Consider the following 22,255-nt stretch of genomic DNA (forward strand, 5'->3'; position numbering starts at 1 on the left):
TGTGAGAACACCTGAAAAAGCTCATAAATGACATAGCACAAATTGCTTGTTTCCTCCTCTTTGTATTACTTGTATAGTAATGTTTTCACTTTGTTTTTTTGCTTGACAGAGAGATTACGTAGTTTATTGATACAGTGTGACCAAGGAACGGAAATAATTCCAATCTTTCAGCATATGAAAAACCCAAAGTAAGTAGATCCAGCAGTAGATTATTATGAATTTTAAGCATAAAGTTGGGTAAGTTGCTAATACTTTGCCTTACAGAATGTTCTATGCCCATTCTGATCTAAAGCTAAAATAATAATTCTAGTGTTTATCTAATAAGAGAAAGCAGTGCATTGTTGGCTTCAGTTACAGTTATAGTGGTTGCTCATGATTATAAATACATAGCTGCTGTTTTCCTGAAACAGTGCCACACGAGTCTACAGGTTGTGTCTGATGGATTGTCATGGAATTGAGTACAGTTGGGGTGCAATACCTACCTCTGGATAGGTGTGGCACTGTTTCTAAAAAAACAATAAACAATAATAATAGTAATAATAATAAAACAACTAAAATAAAAGTTTTTTTCTAGACACATAAACACCTTATCTGCGCTGGATCCTCTTACTCCTTATAATAACCTAAAAAACGATAATATAGTATAGTAAAAACCAAACTAATTGGTATATAAAAAAGGTGAACCTCTAAACGAAGAAACACGAATAAATAATAATGGTGTTCCAGGACGCACTCAACCTTCGTAGCACAGACCAAGACAATGGTGCATATACAGCTCCCTACTTGTTTGCAAATGGAAGTCCGGTATTACCTTAAATTGTACATTCAGCGGTGTCTGGAGCTTTCATAGATGGAGCCTTCTGTGCAGTCCCCGAAGTTCTTCGGAGTAGAATTAATAGATGTATATTCACGTGGGTGTATTGCAGGTGCTGCCCCGGCCGGTGGCAAAAGCACCATGCACTCACCCACTTCACAGGACGGAGGAGCGCTAGTTATTTCAGCCGCTAGGTACACTGCAGATGCAGGACCTTCCGTGACGTCACGATCACGTGGTAACACACGTGACTGGCTACGGATAGCGCAGTAAGTCCACTTTTCCTTTCCTACGCGTTTCGGAATATTGCGTATTCCTTCCTCATTTCCTTCCTCAAGTTTTTTTCTCATTTCTAGTTTTGATTTGAGAAAAATATATAGATGGACTGGTGTGATTTTAAGTCACCTTCTAGCACATAATTTAAAGCACATGACTGACATAAAGATGAAGATTTTGGCCTCATCTTAGACATTGCAACTGAAGTGACTTCGAAGTACAGCCAAAACTGCAGCAAAATTCGTATTGGAATGACTTGTTTGGTTGCATACCTGTTTGACCAATAGCCATTAAAGCAATCAACATTTTACACAGTTTCAGCTACATCATAGGTGCACAGTGTGGGCCCTGCTGAAAAAAACTGTCTGTATGGGATTAAAAAATAGAAAAAAAAATTATACTTTCCTTTCCCCAGCTCTTACCTTCTCCACTTTCTCCACAAAGCTCCCGTCCTGGTCCTCAGTGTCGGTCTGGTCTTCACAGTCTTAAATCTTCTTCACAGATCTCTTTTGGTCTTTTACGCCTCTAGCACTAGTTCTCACATTATACCATGATGCGCATTTCACTGCAGTGTTATGGCATCACTTGAGTTGCTGAAGGCCACTAATCAGTGTCCTCTAGTGTCGATACTGGTGCTGATGCTGAACAATCATACTAACAGTCCTTCTAAGGTTTAATCCTCTGCTTTGCTGTTTGTATCAGATTCATTCTTCATTTAACCAAGGAACAGTTGCAGGTGGCAGAATACAGGCTCTAAACAGGGCTTAGGGCTTTGCAGTCCGTTGCTAAATATATAGCTATTGCACGTGGCCACATTATTTTTGGGGAGTGAAAAAAACTGACTACATTGGCATTCACACAGTTTATCGTGCTTAGTGTCACATTATGGTGGTATATAAAACTAAAAAAATGTTAAAAAATTTTATCTGGATTCAGTTATTCATCAATAGGATTTAACGTGGGTAATATTACATTTTGGTGGTATATAACACTCCAAAAAAGCATTGAAATTTTTTTCTGGATTCAATTAGTCATCCATAGTATATTAGTGCTGTGTTTTACATTTTGGTGGTATATAACACTCCAAAAAAGCATTGAAATTTTTTTCTGGATTCAATTAGGCATCCATAGTATATTACGTGCTGTTTTACTTTTCGGTGGTATATAACACCATACACTTTTACGTGCTTTGAGTTACATTACCGTGGTATTAAACTCCAAAAAAAGCTTTGACTGTTGCAGGTAAGGGACAGGGAAGTGCTCATGATAGTTCACGCAGACGTTGCGGACATGGGGCTGGTGCGATTTTTGACATTTGCTAGAGCACAAGAAACCCTCTAATCCACGACACATAGGTTCTTGTCTCACTTTGCAGCCAGGCACGATACACCACTTCTGAAGCCACATAAGTGCAAACAGATGGTCGGTAGGATAGCAAATAATGCTTCCAGCATGCTTAGCAGCACCACCCAGTCTTACCAGCCAAGAGTCTGGATCACTTAATCCTCACCCTGTTCCTCTTTCCTCCAACTATGTTGAGTCCCAGGAGACTAGTAATCTCTTCCACACTAGAACACTCCATGGAGCAGTTTACAACATAATTTCTTGATTTGGCTTCTCACCCTGCATGGTCCAAGAGGGTCAGGCGGACATGCCGTTTAGTGAGAGACAAAACTTAAAGCAGCCACAAGAAAATGACAGTGGGGAATGGCAAAATTTGGCTAAGGAGGAAGATGATGATGAGACACAGTTGCCGATAAGTCAAGTTGTTGTTAAGACACCAAGAAGCAGGCATGCAGAAGAAGACCAGCAGCGCTGAGGGTGAGGGATTGGCAGCACCAATATAGGCAGGAAAAAGCAGTGGCGTGATCAGAGGAAGAAGGTAAGCAATTGTTCCTCAGAGCACCGACATTTAAGAATTTCTCCTTCAAAGAGTTAGGTGTTCCACAGTCTGGGACTTTTAAAGAGAGATCTGCACCTGTCCTTACACATTTTGATGCATCATCATCAGGTATGTCCAAATCGCTGTCCCAGCATAGCGTTCAGCTGTCCCTACCTCAGTTCTTGGAACGAAAGACAAAGTTTCCAGCCACCCACCCACAGGCCCATACGTTAAACAGGTACTCGGTCCCCAGCCACCACTGTTTCTAATGGTATGATATCCCCACCCTGCACCAGCACATGTCCAGGAACATCACCCATGCCCTTCCAATGCACTTACTGGGATTGTCCACTTAATCACCAACATGTGGACAAGCGCTTGTGGCCATGGATGCCACATTTCCCTGATATCACACTGGATGAACTTTGTGGAGGCCAGGGCTGAGTACCACCCTGGCATGGCACACCCACACTGAGGATGGCTGGCCCTATTTCTATCCGGGTTTCCTCCATCTCCTACATTAGTTCCTGCACCTCTTCCTGCTCCTCCTCGTCCTTATCTCAGAGCATGTTATCCACATCAGTTGGAAGCTACAAGCTTTAAAGCACTGCCTCACCAAAGTGGCAACAAGCTGTGCTGAAGCTAATTTGTCTAGGAGACAAACTGCACAGAGCCGCAGAGTTACTTAAAGGAATTAACAGACTGGGCAGATCTGTGGCTTTTACCATGGAATCTCCAACCAAGTATGGTCATTTGTGATAATGGCCGTAGCCTGCTTGGCACATGTGCTCAACTTGGTGGTTCACTGGTTTCTGAAAACATATCCAGATTTGACAGAGCTTCTGATCAATGTACACCGCATCAGCACCCATTTCTGCAAGTTAGCTACAGCTGCTACTACTCTGGCAGTCCTGCAGAAGCACATGCAAATGTCAGCTTACCAAATGGTGTGCGATGCCACAAAGCACTGGAACTCCACACAGCACATGCTGACAAAGCTTTGTGAGCAGCAGAGGTTAGTTGTGAAATACCACCTGCAACACGCCCTTCGGTATTCTGGTCAGCCTCTGTACATAGCAACTGAAGAGTGGGCATGGATGTTTAGCATTTGTGTGGTTGTCTAAGACTTTGAGGACTTCACAAAGATGGTGAACCATAGTCAGCACAATGACCCCGCTTCTGTGCCTATTTAAACAGTCGCTGCTCACAATTTAACATGAAGTTTTGCATATGGACCAGGTGGAGAAGGAAGAACACCTGAGACAGGGAGATGCTTCCCAGCCTCACCTCATCTGCTCAGCGCAGATTGGGTAACAATGAGGAGATGTAGACTGAGGTGGAGGAGGCTAGTATCCACACAACCTTCATCCCATCTCTCCTACATGGATGGGTTGAGGAGGAGGAGAAAGAGAGAGACGAGTAGGACGACGACATGGAGAGTCATTATTATGCTGGAGACATGGAAGTGTTGGCTGTGGCTATCTTGGCACATATGGCCAACTTTATGTACCGCTGCCTTTCCTGTGACCCCCCCATTAAACTTTACATTTTTTATGAGGCACTCTACAGTGGTTGATGCCTTCCAGGGTGTATGGATGATCCTGCTTGTAATTTTTGGCAGGCTTTGCTATGTGTGCAGAGCTTTCATGAGTGTAGGAATATCACAACTACACTTTGTTCATGATATTTGAATGAGGCACTACAGTTGGTGCCTTCAAGGGTATATGGATGACCCTGCATGTAATTTTTGGCAGGCTTTGCACTAAGTACAAAGCCTTAATTAGTCAAAGAGTACTACTACATGACAATTTGAACATAATGTAAGTGGCCCTCCTCTATCTCTAAGAGTCCCTCTTCCATCTAATTGTTGGCAGTTCTGGTTTTCTTCATACACTGAAATTTCCAATTTTTTAAGAAAAAATTAATACAAATGTAATCGATATTCAATTTTCTTTTTACTTAAATTATTATACTTTTATTAATTTTTACATTTTGTCTTATATACAAGTCATTATACTGGAAAGAATGTTTCTTAACAATTATTTTCCTGTAAATTCCAATTTCTCATCAATTTTGAATGTTTTGTCAGTTTTTAAAGTGGAGTAAAAGTGTGACACCATTGAACTCGGAAGTCAGAGATGCTTCCAGTGGTCTTCCCCATACAGTTCTCCTTCCATTCAACACTTTTCCATCTATTTCAACATTTTCGCTGCCCCCCCCAGACCTCCTTGCAAGGTCTGCCAGAAAAATACTCGGACTTCCCATTGATTTCCATTATACTCATTACTCAAAATGAGCACTGGAGCATTAGGAATTGCTTTGCTCTAGTAACTAGCATGTGAGCATTTTAGTGCTCATTCATCCCTACTTATTATATTTGTGATCATGCTCTATTTTCTATACTATTATGTGCAGTATAAATGTACATTTTTGTATATGCAGTGTTAATGGATAGCTATAAGGCTATATTATACACAACATGTTTACATTTTCTTCTATCAAATTAATCACACTGATCCATAACTTAATACTTTTGTGTTACCCTGAACTATTTATGCCCACTTTTGTATTTTTCCTGATTTTTCTTATTTATATTTCCTTAAACATATGTAGCAAAGCCAAGTAGTCTAGAGTTAAATCCTAGCAATGCATGTCTTAATTAGATGCACCTGCCTAGCTTTGACTAAAAACCAGGAAATGGGTTCACCCTTTGTCAGTCACCTGAGGAAAACTGGCCAGACTTGATTATATTGGAGCCGAGAGAAAGAAGCTAGAATCTGGGAAGAGTTTGCACAAGTATCACTGGTTGCTATGGACAGTCATTTGTACCCCGGTTACTGTCACGGGGCATGCCTGCGGTCCCTCGCCTGGTTGAAGGACAGCACTGCAGGCAGGGTATGCAAAATATGAGCATCACCGTCCTAGGCTGCAGTCGATTGTCTCGGTGGTTATGGGGCAGTGGGCGGCTATGTGACCTCGGGTATGACACCTCCAACATATTATACGATTGGATGGGGCCTTTGACTCAGATACCTCCTGGACTCGTAGATGTTCCACCCACTTTTTGGTGTCCGCCCTCTTTTGGGAACCCCAGTATGGCGATGCTCCACCCCCTTGCTTCTTCAAGGACCTCTCGACCGCCTGGTACCTCTCCACCAGGCTCACTCATCGGCATTACGGTGATCTCCATGGGCAACCCAGGATTGCACCGACCTTGGTAGGGAGTGTATTAACCTGTCCATGACAACCTTTTTCACCATCTGTGCTGGGGAAAAGGATTCAGGTTGCAACTATTTTTGGACCAGGTGTAGGAGTTCAAACATTTGGGACCGGGGAGGTTTAAGCCCACTGGTGCATTCCTTGCATCCTGACAGTCAGTCACTCTTAAGCGTACCAAGATCTCAGCCTTTGGCTTGGCGTACTGTTTTGCATCCTGCAACGCCAAGTCATAATACGCCATCTGTGGTTCACCTGTTAAATATGGCACAAAACGTCCGCCCACCACTCCGGAGGCAATTTCTCCTGCTCCACCACCCTTTCAAATACCGCCAAGAACGTTCAACATCATCACCCGGGTTCATCTTTTATAATGCTCTTCTTACTGTCTTCCTCACGTGAGAGTCATCATCTGGATTTGGGGTCGGGGCGGATGCCCAGCCATGGACCTCCTCAGCTAGGAGTTTCATCTGTTGCCGCAGCTGCTGCTGCTGATGTTGCTGCGGCCATATCTGTTGCTGCTGGAGACTAGCCTGCACCAGTTGCTTTATCAAATCCTCCATGTTGTCAGATTTGTCCTGCAGCTACTTTCACCCAAGACATGTGATATCTGTGCGGCAGTTACACTCCCCTTGGGGTTCATGCCTGTGCTTCTAGCACCAAGTGTAGAGGTTTGTACTCACTCAGCTGCGTTTGAGGTAGACACAGGCAATGGTATTGCTGCAATGTCCAGGCAAGTTTATTTAAGGTTCATGGCAAAACAAAACCGAGCCTATTCTGGCACAAATTGAAAACAAACTGAAAATAAGCTCCACTCAGTACAAGGAAAAAGTTAGACGTGTACACAGCCCAATAGAATATTATAGGTACGACTGTTATCCGTGAAAACCACAGATGGCACTCATACCAGAAAATTGGTCGGGTTCACAAGCCCATACTGTTAAAGTTAGGTTTAATTAATTGTTTTTGGACTCGTCCTCTAAATCCATTTAGTAGAAGTTAGTGATAATAATAAAGCCTGAGATTCAGCAAGGGAATTAAAGTGTCAGGGACTAAAGATGGTGAAAACCTCTGCAGAAATAGCCTTTCTTCCCAATGGACTCCTTATTGCACTCATAGGAGAGATGGCCACACATTCATTGCTCTCTTGTTAGAAGTATGGAAACAGGTGAACCTGTAAGGGTCCCAGAAAGGCCCCAGAGAGGGTCTTTTAGTGAAAAAAGGTGCCCCTATTGCCCAAAAAGGACTCTGAGGCCTCTACATGAACCAAAACTAATGCAAGGTTTACCACTGCTCCACTCACTCAACTCAAATCCTGGAAATGTGGCCTGCAGAGCCAAAATGATGCAAAATGCAAAAACTCAATGATGACCTCCGTCCCTTGTGACAAATATATGTTTTATTCATTCCTGGTTGCCCTGATTTGATCTCTTTTTAAGATTTCCACCACAGTGGGAGGTAACACAGTTTATTTCTTGGTAACGAGAAATCAATATCTTTCCTTAGCACAGATCCAGCTTCATTTCATCTCACCAAAGACCTCATGTGTTAAGATTAGGGCAAATTATTTTTCAGGGGATTTTGCGGCTTTCAATGGTTTACTGCCCTGATTCCCTATTTAAGACTGTGGGGCAGCACAGTGGCGCAGTGGTTAGCACAGCAGCCTTGCAGCTCTGGGGTCCTGGGTTCTAATCCCACTCAGGACAACATCTGCAAAGAGTTTGTATGTTCTCTCCATGTTTGCGTGGGTTTCCTCCGGGTACTCCGGTTTCCTCCCACATTCCAAAGACATACTGATAGGGAATTTAGATTGTGAGCCCCATTGGGGACAGCGATGATAATGTGTGCAAACTGTAAAGCGCTGCGGAATATGTTAGCGCTATATAAAAATAAAGATTATTATTATTATTGTGTTGCCTTTCACATGATGATGAAACGATAAAACTGTATGCCTCAACCACCTGTCAACTATTTGGTCTCTGATGCCTTCAAGTTTTATTGATACTGCAACACCTTTCCTGAAAGACTTTCCCAGTACGGTCAGCTTTCTCTTGCACACCATAATGTATGGATTTTCTATACCATGCCACAATCGGAATTTAAAATGGAAGTAATCTTGGAATTTAATTTTCAGTGCAGAAAAAACGTAAGAAAAAAGATTACAACAACATTCCTTATCAATTATAGTTAGTACAAATCAATATACAGGACCTGGTCCTTCAGCCACATCTGTAATCTCTGGTCCCTGGATGGAAGCCTTTAGAAGTGCCTTCTACCTGGCGGAATCTGTGGCTCTTCTTTTTATTAGCCAGCCTGATTCGACTTCATTGTAGCGGTGAGGCACATGATGTCAAAAGTTGGAGTCATTTTCAAGCCTCCTATGCTGCAACCATGAATTACTGACTTGGCCAATGGATCAGGTCCTGCAAATCGATTTCTAAAATTAAGACGTTCCTAATCAGTCACACTAATTAAACTATTTAACATTACTTAATGCATGGTTACGGTGACCATCATCTTGCCAGGACGGCTGCACTGGGTTGTGAGTGGCATCTTCAAAGATTTTCTTTAGAACAAGCAACTACGACATAAGAAACGAAAACTATTGACTACAGTGATTTTGTGGTGGGCATGCTCTGTGAACTGTGCAGGGAGAGGGATGAGGGAGGAGAAGCCATCTCTATTACATGTACATATAGTCAATGGTAAGATCACGTATTTTCTTCTTCCAGCTTTATAATGGGGATGTTAAATTTTGTTGTAATCTTGCCTTATGGTAATGATAATTGTATGAACATGTGTAGTGTAATCAGCATGCGATATAAGTGATCTTTGCAAAATAATGAGTTAGCACAATTTTGGCTGTAGAATACCCACTGCCTGATGGGGAACCAGACATAGAAATAAGAATATCATAAAATAAAGTTTCTATGTGTTGGAAGCCAGGGAGTCAGCAATGGTGTACTTACTAATAACCTAGATCATCTGGGTGGCTCATTGAAAAAGAGTTGGCAAATCTCTTGGGTGTCTAAGTCAGCATTTCCTTAATATTTTGTTCTCCACATCATCAAGCCTTGGCATCTAGAGTCACTTTTCCAAGGTGCAGGAAGCTATGGGCAAATCAACAATGAAGTCTTTGGACAAGGTCTTCAAATCAAGGAACATTTCTCTGGCGACGAAGACAAGGCTTGTACATAGTCTGGTCTTTTTTGTGGTAACATACGGATGTGAAACTTGGATGATAAAGATACAAGACAGAAGAAGAATCAATGCCTTCGAAATGTGGGGCTGGAGAAGGATGTCATCAATACCATGGATGACAAGAAGAACAAGCAAATCGATTTTGGAACAAATCAAACCAGACATGTCAACATGGATCATATAGCAACTACTTGTCTACTTTGGACACATCATACGAAGAGAGCAATCACTGGAGAAGGACATCATGGCTGGAAGTATAGAAGGTACAAGGGGAAAACCAACAACTCGAGGACTTGATGCTATCAAGGTAACTGTGGACCTATCTAGACTTGCACAAGATCAATCTTCCTACAGAGCGTTCGTTCATCAAGTTGGCATGGTCATCGAGATTGAGCCAAAAGCCATTAAACAATTAAATTAAGGAAAAGAGTGTGTGTCAAACGAGGTTGCCTGGAAAAGTTGTGGTATCTGAAAAGGGATTTAATTATGCAGAAAATTAAAATTCAATTTTCGAGTGGGTAACATTTTAGATAAAAATGAATAGGTATAAGCCTTAGAACTGGGGATGCAGTACAGTTGGGGTAGTCACAAGGGCAGTCCGATGTAAGTACTTCAAGCAAACAGTTAGTAAAAGTTGTTTATGGCATCAACAAACTATGGATGGTTTTTCTATTGAAATGATGCCTCACCTGTCCATAGGTTATGCGTGGCATTGCCTCCTAGCATAATTTGCTTAAGTGGAAGAAAGCTGTAATATTAGGCATAAAACATGGACAGGCATTGTGCTTTTTCTGGATGTAAGCAGCCATATTTTGTATAGCCCCTTTAAAATGTTTAAATTCACCAGTGCTACGCAACTATTTCTACTGGAATAGCTGCATCAAGCCTCCGCGTTTCACTTCATTACCTTACATTAGATTCATGCATTCCATGAAAAAATTTCCATTACAATGGAAATAGTAAGATTTCGTTTTTAATTTTAGTTTGTCTACAAGCTTGTCTTGTTCTCTAATGACCTAGATCCACCGTGAAACAGTTGTGACGGATTCTAACTGTTCAGATTTATGTGAAATATGAGAAGTGATTTTTGTAATCTATCTGTATCGCTCAGCCCACTAAACTACCCTCAGGCTCCAGACCCGTGAAGAATTTAACTTGTCACTGCGTATTACAGTATTCATTCAAGGACACTGGAAGACATTTGGTTCCTTCTTTAACCACCTCGAAATGTCATTATAGGAATTAATGGAAATGACTGATTATTAAATGAAGGCAATTTAAATATTCATGTTAAATGGAAAAAGGGACCCAGGAAAGGGTTTCCCAGTGGTTGTTTAAGTCCCATCTCCTAGACCACCACTTTGACGCAACTGTTTTTCTAGCTCAATGGAGACATCTTCTTTTGGACTCCTTCCATATGTGGTAGCCAAAATCGTTTTGCAAGCTAAGGTTAAAATAATAAATAATAATAATAATAATAATAATTCTGAAATAATCCCTAAAAAAAAGGATAAAAAACTCTTCTTATTCATTCTATTCTCTTTTGAGTCTTTTTTTTTCTACTACAGATTTTTGCAAATTGTCTGGTGAGCAAAAAAAACACAGCAGGAATAAAAATAACCTTCAAAAACTCCCCCAAAGAGAAGTGTTTCCTGAAGTTGGTTCTATTAGAAAACTCATTTTTTTCCTCTTCCTAGAAACTGTCTGCACATAACCTAAAGAGACTGCATATAGGAAGAGTCTGTGCTTTCAAGATCACTAAATCAATAGAACAAGATCCCTTGCTGTGCTATTTTTGTAACTCCTGTAGAACTTATTGGGAGAACCTTAAAGAGGTTGTCCAGTCTAAAAAAAAAACAAGTCTGTAGTCAATATACAGTATGTGACTGCAGACTTTTGAATCTTCACATCCCATGCATGCAATGTGAAGATTCACAAGTCTGCAGTTACATTTAGTCAACCTCTAAATGTGATAATCATCACCATTCTGGAAGCTAAAGTTGTTGGCAGTGATGCATCAAGGAGATGAAAAACTAAACCACAACCCAAACTCGGATAGCCAGAAAAGTGTGTCCACACAGAGAATTATTAAATATAAGCCTTTATTTATATTGGCAATAGGCACAAAGAAATTATTAAAATTCAATACATAGTACGCGAATATAACAGGACAGTCAAAAAATATATATAAAAACAATTTAGGATATAGACAGGTGACCCTGGTAAAAATTGCTGGATATAATATATATATATTTCATTTGATGATAGCGAAAAAAACAGTAAAAAGTATTATATAAAAATAAATAAAAAAATATAATATATTGTAAAGTGCACTACAAAAACCCACCAAAATTTCAAAAAATATATACCAAATATATATACTAAAATTAAAATTGTGCTGCTACAAAAAATAACAACAATAGTGTGCAAAAAGAAATCTCAAAGTACCACCAAGGCACAATACGTGCTATAATCAGGTGAATAAACAACACCGCTAAAAAGTGCACTGTGCTGTGTACCACCAGGGCACAATGTGTGCTACAATCAAGTAGAACAACAACACCACTAAAAAGTGCAAAGTGCTGTGTGCAAATCACGCTATCAATCAATGCACAAAGTGCCTACAGGGTATAATATGTTCCACAGACAGGTGGATTAACCACACGGCCGCGGTTCAATGTGCAATGTGCAAAATAATGCTATCAGCTAGTTCACAAGAGGTAATATATTGCTATCATATACCTTATACCAGAGGTCACTATGTCCCGTGAATCGCACACCCCGACGCGCGTTTCGGAACTCGTCCTTCGTCAGGGGGTCACCTTCCCCCTGACGAAGGATGAGTTCCGAAACGCGCGTCGGGGTGCGCGATTCACGGGACATAGTGACCTCTGGTATAAGGTATATGATAGCAATATATTACCTCTTGTGAACTAGCTGATAGCATTATTTTGCACATTGCACATTGAACCGCGGCCGTGTGGTTAATCCACCTGTCTGTGGAACATATTATACCCTGTAGGCACTTTGTGCATTGATTGATAGCGTGATTTGCACACAGCACTTTGCACTTTTTAGTGGTGTTGTTGTTCTACTTGATTGTAGCACACATTGTGCCCTGGTGGTACACAGCACAGTGCACTTTTTAGCGGTGTTGTTTATTCACCTGATTATAGCACGTATTGTGCCTTGGTGGTACTTTGAGATTTCGTTTTGCACACTATTGTTGTTATTTTTTGTAGCAGCACAATTTTAATTTTAGTATATATATTTGGTATATATTTTTTGAAATTTTGGTGGGTTTTTGTAGTGCACTTTACAATATATTATATTTTTTTATTTATTTTTATATAATACTTTTTACAGTTTTTTTCGCTATCATCAAATGAAATATATATATATTATATCCAGCAATTTTTACCAGGGTCACCTGTCTATATCCTAAATTGTTTTTATATATATTTTTTGACTGTCCTGTTATATTCGCGTACTATGTATTGAATTTTAATAATTTCTTTGTGCCTATTGCCAATATAAATAAAGGCTTATATTTAATAATTCTCTGTGTGGACACACTTTTCTGGCTATCCGAGTTTGGGTTGTGGTTTAGTTCTCTAGTCTTAGTGTTTAATCACTATTTTTTGCTCACAGACACCATCGGTTTTTATTGATATTTATATACATATATACAGTGGGGCAAAAAAGTATTTAGTCAGTCAGCAATAGTGCAAGTTCCACCACTTAAAAAGATGAGAGGCGTCTGTAATTTACATCATAGGTAGACCTCAACTATGGGAGACAAACTGAGAAAAAAAAATCCAGAAAATCACATTGTCTGTTTTTTTATCATTTTTTTTGCATATTATGGTGGAAAATAAGTATTTGGTCAGAAACAAACAATCAAGATTTCTGGCTCTCACAGACCTGTAACTTCTTCTTTAAGAGTCTCCTCTTTACTCCACTCATTACCTGTAGTAATGGCACCTGTTTAAACTTGTTATCAGTATAAAAAGACACCTGTGCACACCCTCAAACAGTCTGACTCCAAACTCCACTATGGTGAAGACCAAAGAGCTGTCAAAGGACACCAGAAACAAAATTGTAGCCCTGCACCAGGCTGGGAAGACTGAATCTGCAATAGCCAACCAGCTTGGAGTGAAGAAATCAACAGTGGGAGCAATAATTAGAAAATGGAAGACATACAAGACCACTGATAATCTCCCTCGATCTGGGGCTCCACGCAAAATCCCACCCCGTGGGGTCAGAATGATCACAAGAACGGTGAGCAAAAATCCCAGAACCACGCGGGGGGACCTAGTGAATGAACTGCAGAGATCTGGGACCAATGTAACAAGGCCTACCATAAGTAACACACTACGCCACCATGGACTCAGATCCTGCAGTGCCAGACGTGTCCCACTGCTTAAGCCAGTACATGTCCGGGCCCGTCTGAAGTTTGCTAGAGAGCATTTGGATGATCCAGAGGAGTTTTGGGAGAATGTCCTATGGTCTGATGAAACCAAACTGGAACTGTTTGGTAGAAACACTGCTTGTCGTGTTTGGAGGAAAAAGAATACTGAGTTGCATCCATCAAACACCATACCTACTGTAAAGCATGGTGGTGGAAACATCATGCTTTGGGGCTGTTTCTCTGCAAAGGGGCCAGGACGACTGATCCGGGTACATGAAAGAATGAATGGGGCCATGTATCGTGAGATTTTGAGTGCAAACCTCCTTCCATCAGCAAGGGCATTGAAGATAAAATGTGGCTGGGTCTTTCAACATGACAATGATCCAAAGCACACCGCCAGGGCAACGAAGGAGTGGCTTCGTAAGAAGCATTTCAAGGTCCTGGAGTGGCCTAGCCAGTCTCCAGATCTCAACCCTATAGAAAACCTTTGGAGGGAGTTGAAAGTCCGTGTTGCCAAGCGAAAAGCTGAAAAACATCACTGCTCTAGAGGAGATCTGCATGGAGGAATGGGCCAACATACCAACAACAGTGTGTGGCAACCTTGTGAAGACTTACAGAAAACGTTTGACCTCTGTCATTGCCAACAAAGGATATATTACAAAGTATTGAGATGAAATTTTGTTTCTGACCAAATACTTATTTTCCACCATAATATGCAAATAAAATGTTAAAAAAACAGACAATGTGATTTTCTGGATTTTTTTTTCTCAGTTTGTCTCCCATAGTTGAGGTCTACCTATGATGTAAATTACAGACGTCTCTCATCTTTTTAAGTGGTGGAACTTGCACTATTGCTGACTGACTAAATACTTTTTTGCCCCACTGTATATATATATTTATATGGTTTTTATTGGATATCCGTTGGTATTTTGTGTTATATAACCAAGGAGATGAAAGAATAGTCACACATGTGCACCTTTTGGGTCTCACGTCAGGAGAATGGATGTCACAGTTGTAGTATTCATGGAAGAATGGCAGCTATTAATTGGGCTTCCAGGGACAGGCTTAGCACAAGTCACTTCCTTTACTAGATATCGGGACTGGCCTTTACTCATTAACCCCTGGACAGTTAGGTGGACTTACACAGGGACCTCCGGGCTGGGACACAGAGTCAACTACCACCCAGTGGAGCAAGCTAGAAAGGTCATCATGCTGGGTTAGAAACAAGAGGTAACGTCAGGGACAAAATTAAAATGCAAGCAGATGCTCAAAAAACAACAAATGTTAGGAAACAAGAGAAATCAGAAAGCCACAACAGGAGCAAGGAATTGGGCTATAGACCAGGTAAACTGAACGTATTGACTGGCAGTGGAAGTCACAGGTTCAGGTGTTTAAGTAGAAAACAGCCCGACCTATGGATCATAGGAAGGAGTAATCAAAACCAAACTGGAATTAAACCCATAGCTCCTTGATTTAGCAGCACCAAAACTTCCAGGAATAAAACAGGACTGCCACTGTCATGTGGGAATAGCGTTGCCCAGCAGCAAAAGCAGAAACAGAGTGGACTGGAACAGACACAGATTTAAAAATGGGTCCACCTTTGCATTAGGGTCTCCCTCTGAATAAGGTGCAGACACAGACAGAAAGAGGGCTCCTGGGAAAGAACGGTATATGGGCCTTTTGAAATCCAAGAGCTCATCATGATGAACAATTCAGCCTGCTTTTGAGGTAAAAATTGTCCCCCTTAGCTTTTGTGCTCCTATGTTCCTGTGCAGAATCATGAGTGGTATGTTGTTGCTTACTCTTAATGTCCTAACCACTGTTTTGAAAGGTAAGGTGTCACGGGATTACCGTGACAGTATGAAGCAAGAAGACCGCAGCACCTAATTGCTCCAACTCCGGTGCTGAGAAGAAGCACTTCTCCTTCATTTTAAATGTATATCTCTACCGGCAGGACAGGGGTTAATCGACCATGTTGGAAATCCCTGTGCTCACAGCTGTGCTCAGTTAGCCACTCCCTTTCCCTTTATAATCTGGGCTCTGTTACTAATCCTCGTCAGAGCTAGCTTTTGCTGCATGACTAATGGAGGGAGAGGAGCACATATTAGGAGAGTTGAAGGAGTTATTAATGACTGTTGCTTGGTTTGTATGCATGGTAATTCCTTAGCCATCTTTGTTTTTGTTTGTTCCCCTATCTTCAAACCCTGGTGCATTCCTCTGTTACATGTAAGTGAATTTTTTGTATGCCTGGAATCTTCTGTTAACCTTTGTCCATGTTGCCTTGTTTCTCGGATTGGTGTAATACGGTGCACAGTAGCGCACCCTCTTCCCTGATTGGGGGAAGAGGACAGACAGAGGGCTAGCTTAGGAGATTAGGCAAGGGCGGAGGCCCCATAATCTTTGCTATCTGAAGTATCCCGGGGAGCAGGGCAAGCTAGGGTGCTCCCTAGTGCTAGGGACTGGGAAGGAGCCGCTGGTCCCCGGTCACCCAACAGCTACGGCATGACCTAAGGCATATTTGTACCATATTCGTGCCGAATTTATGTTTAATGATCGGTTCCGAACATATTCATTCATTTCCACTTCCATTGACTCCAATGACGTTCGGCTATGTTTGTCAATTACCAAAACAATATTTGGCGCCGATTATAATAGGAACTGAATTTTGAAAAATTCGCTCAACTCTAATCAGATCACGCTTGATCTTTAGAAGGTTTTTTTTATCTCCTGTAGACCTTCACAAATAAACTAGCACCTCTCCATTTGGTCTCTTTCCAAATGTGATATCCACCACCATTTAGTAAGCTAAGGGACCTTGCATTGGCTACAACAAAGAATAAACATATTCATCACGTACGTGCACTTTCTAGATCTCCAGGAGAACAGCGTCCTTATTTTGTAAGGAGTTTTTACTAGGTTCTATCTGTCTAAACTCTACTTACTTGTTTACTTTGAAATTGACTATGCAAAGAGTGTATTTTTTGTCCTTTTTGATCTGCACAGCAAGTAAAGGCAACTAAGATTTGTTAGCTAAGCTCTTCTGTGCTAATTTATGACCACATCAAAGTTCAGTTCTCCTTTGATGTGGTTTGTGTTCATAAATGAGTTGTGAGGAGCACAGTAAACCTCCCTATCACAACGAGCTCGTTCTGAATCCAGTGATGTGCAAGTTGCAATTAGCCTTAAAAACCAAAGGATGCAACATTTTTAATGAAACCTAATTACAAAAATTGTTATTTTTCAGTTTCAAATACATGCATTTAAGTAAAAAATAAAAATTCCTCCATAGGTGTCAATATCTTTATATTTGCCCTTACGGTACTGTAGAAATAGTCATGTCATGCTTGACATAGACTTCAATGAAGGCCGCACACGACTTGTATTTTTTTTGCTGCAAGACTTTTTAGAGATACGTGTCATTGTGTCCGTGTAGCCCCAGGCAAATCCACAACTTGGGAATTTGGCCTTAATGTCAAGTGTCAAGATGGGGGATCCCAACAAGCAGGGACATAGAATCTACTAACAAGTACGGATTGTCCAAATCAAGGAGAAGCCCTTTGACAAATTTGGGCCAATGTTTGTAAACTCTGAGAATGCCGAAGTCTTTTCTTGTCTGTCCTGATTTCTGTTTATTGTGCACGTCTTGACTGAAACGTCTCTTTAACCAAAATCACTTAATACCGCACACTGTTACGGAGCTATATGTAATGATGGAATGCTCAGAATGAGCCATATCGACAAGTGTAGGAGGAATCAGTGTCATTTATACCAAGTTGCTTAGTAACATGCTACTTGGACAGTTTTCTTCTTGATATTACTTAGACTATTTTTATCGTTCCCCGGAGGAATGTATTTTAGAAGTTTATCTGCAATTTGCATATACCATATGCCCAGAGATGATGCTTAATGCCAGGATTCTTCACGTGGTGGAAGAGAAGAGACATATGTACTGTAAATAATACAAATAATTTAATATGAACTGGATATGGCAAAAATAGACCTAGAAAAATGATGTAGGTTGACTCGCTGGCAAGATGGACACCTCGGTTTCAGATGGTTATGTCTGAATTTACTGTGAACTTCCGGCAGGTGTGAGCTGAGTTGTGGGGGTAGCCATGTATTGGACCATAGAAGATTTAATGAAAGGATAGGTGATCAATAACTTAGACCTGGACAACCCCTTTACCAGTTTTGCCACTTTTATCACTTCTGCAGTTCATCACACACTATGCTTTTTACTTAATGGAGTACTGTGACTGACCTGCATGGGGTCATGTTGCTGACGTTTATGGGGGACTGTGGCTGTTTGTTATGTCATCCTTTACTGGAACTTTTAGGAAAACTAGAGCATTTGTACCTAAGGGGGATCTTCAACCAATTATTTACATGGCATAAACTATGTCTAAAGTAAAATGGGCTGGTCCCATGTGGGACATTTGGGAAATGAAAGTCTGACAGATATAGGTTCCAATTCTCACCAATCAAGTCTTGCTCTGGAGTACCCAGCATATTTATGCATTACCATGTAATACTTCACTTGCCCTGTGGAGGCACTGCATAGAAATTGAACAGGTTCCTCCATTAAGTGGACAACCCCTTTAAATACTTTTCTGTAATTCATACAACATGAACAACTTTGCATTTTATCACATAAGCCGGCACGTGAAAATTTTCCTTTCCTTCTTAAATTCCAATAAAAATATAATGAAAGAAATATAGCAGCAGCTCAAACTGTAGATGTCGAGCCTGGGGGGTTGGTAAGGAATAAAGAGCAGAGACAAGAGGAAGTATTTGATATTCAGGCACTTAGTCATTGACAAGGTTCCTTCTCTTAACTCCAAAACTGACTGCAGCTGCATCTAAAAAGGGGAGAAGGGAAAGAAAAAAAAAAGTCCATTTGACGACAGCTGTGTTCATGTCATGAGAACAAGCCCATGTTGGAAATGTATTATTATGGGGAAGATTGGGCTTTAATTAAGTACAGCTGCAACTGTTTTTAACATTTCACTCAGTATTTTTTTTCACTGGATGTCGTAGCCCAAGTGTTTTGTCTCTGCGCATTTATCAGGCACAAACAAAAGAAGATGATGAAATTAGAAAAATATAGAAAATGCGATGTCACACGGTGCACAGGAGTGATAGCATGAGCAGGCTGTATAGACACATATTAATATATGGGATGGATGGAAGATAGATGGATGGATGGAGAAAGGATAGAGGAAGGAAGGGAGGGTTTGATGGAGGAAGGGATTGATGGATGAATCGAGGGATGAATGGAGGGATGGATGGGTGGAGGGAGGGATAGATGGAGGAATGGATGGAAGAAGGGAGAGATGGATGGATGAATGAGAGATGGATGGATGTAGGGAGGGAGAGTTGAATCGAGGAAGGGAGGGAAGAATCTACGGAAGGATGGAGGAAGGGATGGATGGATGGATAAATGAAGAGATGGATGGATGAAAGGATAGATGACTGAAAGGAGGGATGGATGAATGGATGGATGGATGGACGGATGAAAGGATAGGTGGCTGAATGGAGGGATGGATGGATGGATGGATGAAAGGATAGATGGCTGGATGGAGTGATGGATGGATGAAAGGATAAATGGCTGAATTGAGGGATGGATGGATGAAAGGATAGATGGCTGAATGGAGGGATGGATGGATGGATGAAAAGATAGATGGCTGAATGGAGGGATGATGGATGAAAGGATAGATGGCTGAATGGAGTGATGGATGGATGAAAGGATAAATGGCTGAATGGAGAGATGGATGGATAGATGGATGGAAGGATAGATGGCTGAATGGAGGGATGGATGAAAGGATAGATGGCTGAATGGAAGGATGGATCGATGGGGTAGATGCAATGTACGGGGGAGGATGGGATGATGGATGGATAGATGAAGGGATGGAAATAATTATGGATGGATAGTATGGATGGATCTGACGCATATCTCAGCGTTATCCTTTATTCCTATATAGTGGGAATAGAGCCTAATGCTACATGCACATGATGCTGTGTATCTGCAGCCTTTCTTCTGTATTCCTACCTCACAATCTGCGCATGTTACTGGTGCATTGTATTGGGAACTTTATCCTATGCATTCCAAGAGTGAAGATTTCCATATATTCAGCACAAAGAAGTGGCATGCTTCAGATTGTGCGGATTGGGCAATTCATGTGCGGGAAATTTCCACAACTTGTTGTAGAGATGATTAAAATCTCAATAATTTACCAGGAAATTTGCATGAAAAATACGCTCCATGTGCGTTTAGTTTAATATATCAGACCCGTCTTTCTGGCATCTCCAGCAATGCTAAACTGGCAGCGTCAGCAGAAAGTGACTGTTCACACCAAGCACTAGCACTCGGTGCACCATTGGCGCAGATTTCCACTGACTTACAGTATTTTGCGCCCTCTCTGTCCCGTTCTTCCTTGACTGACGGCTCTGAATTTACTGGAGCCTTAGAATGGCAGAGATGGTCTTTCATCGATTAATAATTGTGAAAATGATGGCGCTCGGTGCATTCTTGGTGTGCCCCAGCGCTCCGCGCACGATTCTGCTCCCTAAATTAGCACCATATGGCCCCTCCTTATACCTTAATTGATAGTCCTCACTTGCCTTGAGCTGGCGCTACCAAAACCGAATCATCCAGCGAGCGAGCGCACCCACTGACAGTTTAGGGGGTTGCATGGGTGCACACAGACATCTCTGCTGCCGCTGCAAGTGGATGCAACAGAACAAGGGTGCATGCTACCGGCTCCGGACTGACACTGTGTGCGCCGGTTCCTGAACCCGCAGTGTATGCATGCGCACACCGGAGGATTGTGCTCACAAGTGAGAGCTGTCAATCAAGATAAAGGGAGGGGCCTTGTGCATGTGTAGTATAATTCAGGGGGCATTCACGATACACTGATCTCTGGACCATGCACCCTAATTTACTTATTGACTGGAGTTTTCTAGGCCAGTAAAGGCGAGCATTAATACACTAAGGACCCCATTCATCATTTGCAGAGGAAGGGGGTTTTAGTCCCTTTTCTTTTTTGTATTCTAATAATTAATACCATTTTTAAGCATACGCGGACTCTTGAATTTTGCTTAAAATCACAAATGTTTTTTACTTTTATCTGTTTGATCCTTTTTTAGTGCCAAAAAAAACCACACAAACCATTAAAATGTCGCAAACAGAAAATCACTTGGGGGTGGTGGGACCGTGGGGGAACGGGACAGAGTTAATTTGCACAAAAAAATTGCGACTTTTTAAAAAGTCTATGTTACAAAAAGAGGGATTTAATGGCGAGAAAGAGAAGAAAAAAAACAAACAAGTAGAAAATAGACTTCAAAATAGGTGCAGGGTAAAAGAAGAATTTAGCTCAAAACAGGCTTGCAAAAAGGAAAACCTAGGCATAAAATAGGCTGCGTCCACTATATGGCTATGTACTTAGTTTTATCTTCGGTTTTGGGGGATGACAGAATCCCTTTTATCCTTCCATCACCTGGGTTCTCAGTGTCTTTTACTTTGGTAGCAGCAATATCATGCAGTCTATGCATGTGAGCGCTCCAACCATTCACTGGCCTCAGTAGAGTTTTGCCAAGACCCCACACACACGGCAAAGCATCACAAAAGGTTAGAGACCTGGGCAAGATAAACCAGTAAATAATATCTAATTTTGGGGATATGGAGTGAAGGGACTACTGGATTATTGGCGACAGCAAGGCTCAATGATCACAGTAGGTGCACAAGGTGTGATAAACTTAGGTAAGAACTTTCTTTAACCAGGAAGAAATATTATCTTCAATCTCTACCTCCGACCTGGAGACATCAACCACTGGTGAAGTCCCAAGGAAGTTTGCCACACATATACTTATTTTTCCCCAGCTAAGTGGCTTTTGCAGGTCGGGAAGGAGAAACCCTTTACTTGTTCAGCGTCCCGCAGCAGCAACCATGATGCAGGATGTGTATAGACCTAAAAGCCCACATTATGTACTCAATACCTTACAGTGGTAACCACTAGCAATGCCGATAGAGCTGTCCTTAGAAGTATCATCAACACGTGCACGTCAGTTCATCAGGTGTCTTTACACTTTGCATTCTCTGTTGGGGAACCTAGTGGCTTACTGTCACGCTGCAGCTATGCAGGTAACTGCAAACTCCACTAGATGGCAATAGAGTGGAAGGATGGCACCAAGTCTGCAGGAGCAGACCTGCAGTGCTGCAGCGAAGCTACCACCAGGTGGCAGCAGAATAGTAAAACAAGCCGAGTCAAAACCTAGACCATCATGCAGTACAAAGGGAAAAAACAAGCACAGAGTCAGAGGAGAGCCAGAGGGTCAATACCAGACAAGAGGCAGCAGTACCAGGGATCAGAGGCAAAGATAAGTCAGAGTCAAAGCTGAGTAAAAACCAGGAAATCCAAAGGCAATCAGGAAACACTAAGACAGGATGGGCAGAGAG

The 22,255-nt window shown here is 41.5% G+C and overlaps 1 protein-coding gene across 3 annotated transcripts in view; it reads left to right on the forward strand.

Annotated features, from left to right (window-relative positions):
- Positions 1–22,255, forward strand: part of NOX4 (NADPH oxidase 4) — a 284,105-nt gene that overhangs the window by 210,830 nt on the left and 51,020 nt on the right. For all 3 annotated transcript variants that reach the window (XM_069759250.1, XM_069759251.1, XM_069759252.1), the window contains one exon: positions 110–188. In XM_069759250.1, coding sequence (XP_069615351.1) covers positions 110–188 — 79 coding nt within the window. The remainder of the gene's footprint in view (positions 1–109; positions 189–22,255) is intronic.

The sequence above is a fragment of the Ranitomeya imitator genome, chromosome 3, assembly GCF_032444005.1.
Source record: "Ranitomeya imitator isolate aRanImi1 chromosome 3, aRanImi1.pri, whole genome shotgun sequence".
NCBI lineage: Eukaryota > Metazoa > Chordata > Amphibia > Anura > Dendrobatidae > Ranitomeya > Ranitomeya imitator.